Consider the following 9,787-nt stretch of genomic DNA (forward strand, 5'->3'; position numbering starts at 1 on the left):
CACTCGTTGACTCAGATTGGGTCAAGGTGGTAGTTAATTGTTTGTTATATGTATATTGGGCTTGGTGGTGTTAGGTTAGGCCCAAAGGGATGTTTTTTGGGCTTTAGGAATTGTTTATCATGTTTGATCTTGAAGGCCCATTACAACAAAAACCAAACCGTTTTTAATGTTAAAAGAAAGAGTTAATTAGTTAAATGTAATTTTAGTCCCTATGGTTTGGCTTATTTTGTTAGTTTAGTCAAAAGGTTTTATCCGTAGTTTCAAAAAGGTTTCACCGTTGCCATTTTAGTCCACTGGGTTAACTTTATCCATTTTTTCTGTTAACGAGAAGGGCAATTCGGTCATTTTATATGACCGAATTGCCCTTCTAGTTAACAGATTTACATATAAAATGATCGAATTGCCCTTCTCGTTAACAAAAAGATGGATGAAGTTAACCCAGTGGACTAAAATTGCAACGGTGAAACTTTTTTGGACCCACAGGAGAAAAATGAAATCTTTAGACTAAACTAGCAAAATAGCCCAAACCATAGCAGTCAACTCTAAAAGAAAAAAATGTCTACTACAAAATCTTTTCATGAATTGTACGAATCAAACCATGTGAATGTTAATTTTGTTATATCTAATACTGTTAATACTATGTATTTTTTTTGTTACTACTAATTTACATCAAATTAATCTTACTTTTGCTATTTAAAAAGAGGCAGCGGCGCAGTTTATTGCTCGTTTACCTTTTATCTTGATGTAATTTCCATTTTGTATTACGCCTTCACATAAAAAAATATTAATCTACTCTTGTTTGGGACTCAACCCATGACCTACTATTAAGAAACAAGAGTCACTACTAAGTGAACTTGTCCAACATTTGCAAATAATATGTATTTTTAACTTATTCAATTTTTTAGTTAATTTTTTCGAAAAAAAAATTTAATACCTGTTGTGGTTAATTTTTTTCTTACATTTCGATAAAATTTTTAATGAAATTAAAGTTGTATTCAAAATAAGATATTTTCTTGGTATCGTAAGTTATCAGCAGCGTAGCGAACTGAATCGATATCAACTGAACGATATCAATACCGGCATAGGTATTATCGGAACCCTTATTAGTATTCGTTTTAAGTTTTTTATCAATGTAAAACACGTGTGTATATCCTTTTAGTATATCATAACTTTATTTTTTAAGTTTTTTTCTTTTTATTACACATGGGCTGAAATGCTGAATATGTCTAATTGAATGAGTATACATTTTTCATGCATGTGATCACGGGTGAAACTTACTAATGATTTAACTTTCAAATGAAATATATTAAAACTAGGTTATAACCCCGTGTATTACACGGGTTGAATAAATAAATTTTATATACTAAATAATAAAACAATATATTTTTAAAAATCTCATTTATTGCACGGGTTGAATAAATATAATTTTATTTATTAAATAATAAAAAGTTATATCTATAAGAACAATATTGTACGGATTGAATAAATGTAATTTTATATACTAAATAAAAAAGTTATATCTTTAAAACCACGTGTATTACACGGGTTGATTAAATAAATTTTATATACTAAAAAATAAAACAATATATCTTTAAAAATCCCATTTATTGCACGGGATGTAATTTTATATATCAAATAATAAAAAAAATTACATCTTTAAAAATGTGTGTATTACACGGTTTGAATAAATGTAATTTTCTGTACTAAATAATATATATATATATATATATATAGTAAGAGGATCCTGTAAAAAGTGCTCAAAGTGTGAGAAGTGTAAGAAGTGTATTATAACACTATATATAATACTATATAACACCATATAAACACCGTATAACAATATATAACACCATATAATACCATATAACACTATGTAAAACTATATATCATTATATAACAAATATAACACTATAGGTTGTCTGATAGCATGTCTATTATAGATGTATAGTGTTATATTTGTTATATAATGATATATAGTGTTACATAGTGTTATATGGTATTATATGGTGTTACATATTGTTATACGATGTTTATATGGTGTTATATAGTATTATATATAGTGTTATAATACACTTCTTACACTTCTCACACTTTGAGCACTTTTTACACTATCCTTACCCTATATATATATATATATATATATATATATATATATATATCCTTAAAAAACTCCGTGTATTGTACGAATTGAATAAATCTAATTTTATACATCAAATAATAAAAAGTTATATATTAAACATGTATTACATAGGTCGAGTAAATGTAATTTTGTATAGTGAAAATAAAAATATTTAATATATTAACACAAAGTTTGATTTTCGTAATAAAAATAGATTATTCTGTTGTTGCAAAATTTGTTAACGAAATCCCAATAAATTTAACCCTTTATTTAAAACTCCGTAAATGTATAAATGATAAATAATATTAGTTAATTTTATTTTAAGTTTCGTAAAATCGATTTGATACCAAACTAAACAAAATGTTCAAATATATAGTTAAGATCAAATTAGATAATTAAGTTTGAATTTGAAGTAAATAGATAAATATAAAAGTAATAATTAATTCGAATAAATAATATTATAAATTAGAAGAAGATTAAACTAAATAATAAGGGGAAAGTGAATACGGTGCTGATAGACGTCTAAGCTTACACGAAAAACCAATCAAAACTACGTCGTTTTGATTATAAATCATCTAATTCATTTAAAATCACTTCCATATTGATACGAGGATTCATAAAATCACATGCTTCAATGTTCGCCAAATTTTTAAAATTTGTATAGCTTCTTCTTCGACCCTTCCACCCTTCCACCCTTCCACCTTCATCGTTTCTTTCAAGAGTATATAACAAACAAAAGTCTTTATGCAACTCTATTTCAAAGACTTAATGTTAATAGAAATTTTGTTTATTAAGGTGTAAATCATAAAAAAAAACTATTATTTCGATAGGAATAACAAACAAAATTCTTTATGCAACTCCATTTCAAAGACTTAATGTTAACAGAAGTTTTGTTTATTAAGGCGTAAATCATACAAAAAAAAGAGTATTATTTCAACATGAAAAGAAATTAAATGTTATTTATATAAAATTGATATTTAGAGTCCTTTTTCATTTTGATTCAAACACCCTATAAACAACAAACAAATCAGCAATACTGAGGATTTATGTTTCAGACTTTCAGTTTCACAACAACTCTCCCAATAACTACACTCACATACAAGATATGATAGTTGCATAAGTTTATTGGCCTTTTGTGGAGACTCATAAGATTTGAGACTCAAGTTTGTAAAGGGTGTTCTTTTTTATGCTAGTAATAATCATAAAAAAACATCATAAATATAACATACTAATAAAAAAAACCATAAAGATGGGAGGGTTGCATCTGAAATCCGAAAAGGTGGATAAATTAGGTAACATGACGTGATTTTTTGAACCAGCGGGTATTTTGATTTAAGTATATAAATGAATTTAAATGAATTAGATGATTTATAATCAAAACGACGTAGTTTTGATTGGTTTTTCGTGTAAGCTTAGACGCCTAACAGCACCGTATTCACTTTCCCCAAATAATAATTATCGATAAGATATTAAACTAAATAATATTTAGTAGGAGGGTTATCTATAATTAATTAGAAAAGATTAAACTAAAATAATAATTATCTATAAGAGATGCCCTAATATGATGACAAGTGTCTCAAAGTGGTTTTTTTTTATTATATAGTAAAGATAAAGATATTGTTATTCTATAGTAATTTAAATTTAAAATATTAAAATATCCTATTCAAAATATAAAATTTTACCTAAACAGAGCTCTTATTAATTTACATTTACATGTATATTTCTAAAATCCGCACGAACACGTTATTCAAAACACCATAGTTACCACAATTAAGTAGTGACTTTAATATACTAAAGTAGATGATGGAGTGTGTGAAACCCGAGTGTTAATATGCGTATTTTGTGTGATTTATTGTCGTTTACGTGATTATACGTTTGGAATATGTTCACTACGAACGTTTGTGGTTTTGTAGATCAATCGCGTAATTTGGTGAATTTAAAGTGGTTAGAGATGAAACGAAATACCCGAAGATGATAAGTAAGGTAACCGGTAATGTGCGGAACTTGATTCGGGCCAAGATATGATTTTGAAGCTAAAGAAATGAGAGATAATGAAGTTTTGGGGGTACCTATGCCCAAACAAGTAAAAAAGGAACAGAATATCAAGACCGTAACCTACGGTTTTAACCGTAGGCTACGGTGGATTAAAAAGGGCAGCGGCATGTATTGATGGAAGCAAGGAAATTAATTAAAAAAAAAGAAGGGAAACCTAGGACATGTTGGAACATTGGAGGCACTCAAAAGTCAACAACAACATTATGATTCTAACTTTGACGGCAGACATATATGAACATTGAGTGGGCCGACATATGGGAAGCCCAAGGAATTTATGTGGACAACAGTTGGACGACAATTTTTGTGGGGAATTTTGGGTCAAGAACATTAATTATCATTGGGCCGCCATATTCCTAAGTGGACATCTGTGGATTATTTTGATTGGGCCAGATTCATGTGAAAGAGTTGGTTTGGACGGCAAATCGAAATCATCGTCAACATACATCATCAATCTTCGACGGCGGCCTTTCAAAAAAAAAAAAAAAAAAAAAAAAAAATCAATCTTCGATGGCAGTAGACGAAAAAGCAGACAAGGATTTTTCAACCGAGACACATCCGGTCTTTGAAGATCAACCAACCGAGATGAGCGGCTAAATCCATCGTGGACACTTCGGGTGAATGATTCTTGTGAGACACTTTTAATTCTAGTTTCTGTTTTGTATTGAGATTTGGATTTGTAGTCGGGTGACAGCCGACTATTTACATGATTATATTATTTGTGTGACAAACAAATCCTGAGTGACAATCAAAGTTATAATTATGTGTTGAATCCAATTATGCTTTTGTTGATTGAATGATTCCTGTGTATGTTTGTTTTAATATTTATCTGATCAATTAATATTAAAATTTTGAACTGCATAGGTAATTGGTAGATGTGACAGATTTACTATTCAATCAATAGCATCCAATAAAATCAGAACTAGGTTATTAGTAATTACAGAATCTGAATCCCGGAGTGATCACCTTCTCTCATCATTGTTTATTACAACTCAATCCTTTTCTCATTTTTTATTTGTTAATTTAGATAATCTTATAATCAATCATACCGATTTTCCAATTCAGTAGTAATTAATTAATACTTTTCATTCGACACTTTCCACAATCCTCCTCTGGTTCGATATCCGACTTACTCTAGCTACCTAGTTTATTTCGGTTTTTGCATGTCACTAACGACAGACATCAGTAGACAAACATGTTCTTGACTTCAAGTGACATGTGATCATCTATGAACCTAGTTGTCACTTAATAAATGGAAATGTAGTCTTTTAAATCCGATTAACTCATGTATTCATGTCCAACTAATAGATACTCCAATTTTCTTCTCCCATGGCCCACAAAACATCCAAATTTGCAATCGTATTGTGACCCCTACGGTCTCTTTAACTAGTGTCGATCTGCCTCTCTTGAATGTGGAAGATTGCAAGGGCCAAAATCCCACAATATCGTTTAAGTGTCATTTTAGTCTATGTGGTTTGGGCCATTTGCCAGTTTAGTTCAAAGGTTTCATTGTTCACATGTGGGTCCAAAAGGGTTTCACCGTTGCTATTGTAGTCCATTGGGTTAACTTCATCCATTTTTTCTGTTAACAAGAAGGGCAATTCGATCATTTTATATGTAATTCTGTTAACTAGATGGCAATTCGAGCATATAAAATGACTGAATTGACCTTCTCATTAACAAAAAAATGGATGAAATTAACCCAGGGACTAAAATAGCAACGGTGAAACCTTTTTGGACCCACAGACGAAAAGTGAAACTTTTGGACTAAACAGTCAAAATGACCCGAACCACAGGGACTAAAATGGCATTTAACTCTATAAAAAAAGAGAAAGGAGATTTAGGATCGTTACGTCTAAAATGCACAATAGTTAAGAATTAAGATTATGTGTTACATATTGTATGTTTGACATGTATTATAGGCATGGTTGCAAAAGTCGCTAGACACTCCCTAGTCGGTCAACCGGGGAGTTGAGGGTACTCGACTTAGACGGAGAGTATTAAGTATTATGTTGTATAGTAATGCTATAAACAATGTAACACATACAAAGTAGAGCTTTTTGCCAATGTGACCCTTCGGGTGTCATTCAAGCTTTGATGCAAAAGAACTTTGTTTTAGTAGTAAACTTAAAGTAGATTCGCGGCCAGGATCTTGAAGTAGCACTACAAGAACGTCCCACTTTTACCGGCGACACCTTTAGCGGCGACAGGCCACCTGTCGCCGCTATTGGTCGATCCGCGTCAACCCTATTCCCCAGCCGTTGATCAATATTCTGATCTAACGGTTGGGGTTTCCAGAAGCAATACCGGCGACAAGGGATCATTAATAGCAGCATCAATACCGGCGACAACTATCAATACCGGCGACAGTCAGTCAATAGCGTCCGAGCAATACTGGCGATGCTTTACCGGCGACACGTCGCCGCTAATAGTCAATAGCGGCGACAAAAGCGGTCAATACCGGCGACACCCGTCGCCGCTAAAGGTGCCCTGTTCTTGTAGTGTAGATCCACCCTGAGGACAATAGATCTCAAATCAAGTTTGGATATATAGATAAGAAGTTCTTAAATACAATATTGCAACTCACTTCTGGATATGTTCATCTAAAAGTAATTACTCGAATAACCGAATCATACATGGATTAGTGGAAATAGAAATAAGTATGAATAAAATGACATAACTTTCACTCTTTCTTAATTTGAATTTGAATTTTTTTTTATTACGATGAAAACACGAGTTGCTATCAACTCATGCAATTTCTTAGTTGTCAAAGCGTTAATTATATCAACTCATGAAAACACTTACATCCTCCATAAAAGGCCACACTATCACACTATAGTCTATACACTTTTCACATGACAATGTAAATATCTCTTACTTTTTGTGCTCTTCTCAACCACCACTTAAAACCAATTAAGACAGTATTCAAAACTTGTTTCAAGTGTCCCTGTTTTAGTTGTTGTGTATTAACTTTATATACATGTGTGACATATGTATGTATGTATATATAAGTATATAATATAACGAACGCTCACTGGCTATCAAGTTCATATTGTTAGCCATGGACTGGTATTCATGGTTAACCAAAACCAATCTAGACCCTTATTTAGTTTATGAGTATGGGCGAGCCTTCACTCACAACGAGCTACAAAGGGGTGACACAAACTACTTCACCCATGAGTTTCTTCAAAGCATGGGAGTCACGGTTGCCAAACACCGGCTCGAGATACTCAAGCTCGCACAAAAGAACATAGGCGAAGGATGTCCCAAAAACGGCTTCTCAAAGATCATGTCGGCCATCACCAATACTAGATTGTTGCTTTGCAAGAAACTTGGAAAATGTGTTTCGTTTAAACACTCGGTCCATACGCCTATGCCTGACCCAAACCCGTTTCGACCACAATGGCCCGGTATTAATCTAAGGAAGAACATGGGGTTTGATGAGAATATGGAAGAGAAAGTGAAGAAAAAGATGAAATCCGGACCGTTGGATAGAAGAGTACAAGAGAGGTATATGAGCCCGAAAAAGGTGTCAAGTGTTTCCGGGCCTTTGGATAGGAAAGTGCAAGAGAACCTGATGGTCATGTATGGTAGCCCGATGGAGACTAGACATGGCCCAAACCGTTCAGGGCCGCTTGACATTGTGGACCATAGTCCAAGGATCGGGATTCCATATGGCATGGTGCAGACCGCGGGTGGCGGAGATGATGCGGCAGCTTCACTTTGGTCCTTAATGTTTCATAATATCAAGCCTACTTAACCATTGTTTCAATATCAATGCATGCTTGTCTTCCATAATTTTAATTAGAGTTAAATTCCATTTTAGTCCCCGTGGTTTGCGTTATTTTGCCAGTTTAGTCCAAAGATTTCATTTTTCGCATGTAGGTCCAAAAAGGTTTCACCATTGCCATTTTAGTCCACTGGGTTAACTTCATTCATTTATTCTGTTAACGAGAAGGACAGTTCGGTCATTTTATATGTCCAAATTGCCCTTCTAGTTAACAAAATTACATATAAAATGACCGAATTGCCCTTCTCGTTAACAAAAAATGGATGAAGTTAACCCAGTGGACTAAAATGCCAACGGTGAAACCTTTTTGGACCCAAAGACGAAAAATGAAATCTTTGGACTACACTGCCCAAATACGCAAACCACAAGGACTAAAATAGTATTTAACTCTTTTAATTAATATATTTTTTTTATCATATAAGTTTTTTTGTGTATATTTGTATTGTTTGTGATACAATATTGAGTTTGTCCTTTATAAGGTCTTTGAATACCCCACCATATCTCAATGTAATGGATGATAACTATATGGTTGTTATCCATGTCAACAATCATGGACCAGAGATTCATGTTATTTCTTTGATCACCCAAATGCAACTTTTGATTATCCTCCGTTCCATTTGAAAATAATTTTTCGGGCTCACATTTTAGGGTCAAAAGGATACTTGATCAATATATGTACATATGATGCGATATAGATCTCATGAGGGGTGACAGTCTATGATACGACACAATTCCAACTCGAAACTAATTAGGTTTTAGATTGGTTAGCACAACTCATTATATAAATGTGTCATATTGGGTTGTAATAAAGTTAAATAAGTTATCGTTTAAAATTAGAACATATTAAAAATAATATAATAAATTCAAATAGGTAGATCGTTTAAAATTAGAATATATTAAAATTAGCACAACTCATTATATTGCTGAACTCTTGAGAAGTCTCCAGAAAGAAAACTATAAACTTCTGGTGATTAAAACATACAATATTAGTTGGTATGACCGGTCGTATGATACAATAGTATTTTGTTATCATTATGAACTCGTTAAAAGTGTAGGAAAAATCCAATTTTGAAAGCGTTTTGATTCAATGTCTTCTTTTTACACTCCTAAAAATGTGTTTCATCGTCTGAAAATGTGGGGCATCAGGCATGTAAGTTTTACAAGCTGGATTACTAATATACACTTTAACTAAACAAAAATCTTATGAAAATATTTTGGTACTACATTTGATCGTCTGAAAGGTTGAATAATAAATTTTCTTTCTTGCAAAATTTTAAAATATAAACCTCAAAATAGTAAACAAGAATAGATGTGATTTTATATTAATACATGGCAAAAACTTATTTACACATGGTGTATACGGGCCGTATACAGTTATACGGCCCGTATGCAATAAAATAAAACTAACAAAGTCTGTGCCTTCAGACTTTGTCAGTTTTTTTAATTCCATACGGGCCGTATAACTGTATACGGCCTGTATACACCACGTGTAAAGAATTTGTCTGGTCGTATACAATGGATACGAATAATGTATACGGGCCGTATAACTGTATACGGCCCGTATGAAAAGAAAATTAGATTTTACCCAAAGTATTTAATGGATTTAAGGTGTCAATCACACGAGATATTTTACAGTCGTTAGGTGGTCAAATCTTTCTAAAAGTAGAAAAAAATAAAACTTTAACAAGTAACAAAGATTGAAAAACAAAAAAACGTGTCGTATGACTGTAATAAAAAGGAAGGGTGAGGCATTTGATGAGAGTTGTAAGGAGAAGCGTTTTACTCACTTGTTTTCAACGGGGATGTAATGCAATGATTCTGCTAGTGGT

General features: G+C 32.3%; 1 protein-coding gene across 1 annotated transcript; it reads left to right on the forward strand.

Annotated features, from left to right (window-relative positions):
• The first annotated feature begins 7,229 nt into the window (after positions 1-7,229).
• On the forward strand, positions 7,230-7,928 carry LOC110931257. Its single transcript, XM_022174658.1, has one exon. It carries the CDS (start codon positions 7,230-7,232, stop codon positions 7,926-7,928), a length of 699 nt encoding a protein of 232 aa, XP_022030350.1.
• Positions 7,929-9,787: the final 1,859 nt, after the last annotated feature.

Source organism: Helianthus annuus, chromosome 3 (genome assembly GCF_002127325.2).
Source record: "Helianthus annuus cultivar XRQ/B chromosome 3, HanXRQr2.0-SUNRISE, whole genome shotgun sequence".
Classification (NCBI taxonomy): Eukaryota; Viridiplantae; Streptophyta; class Magnoliopsida; order Asterales; family Asteraceae; genus Helianthus; species Helianthus annuus.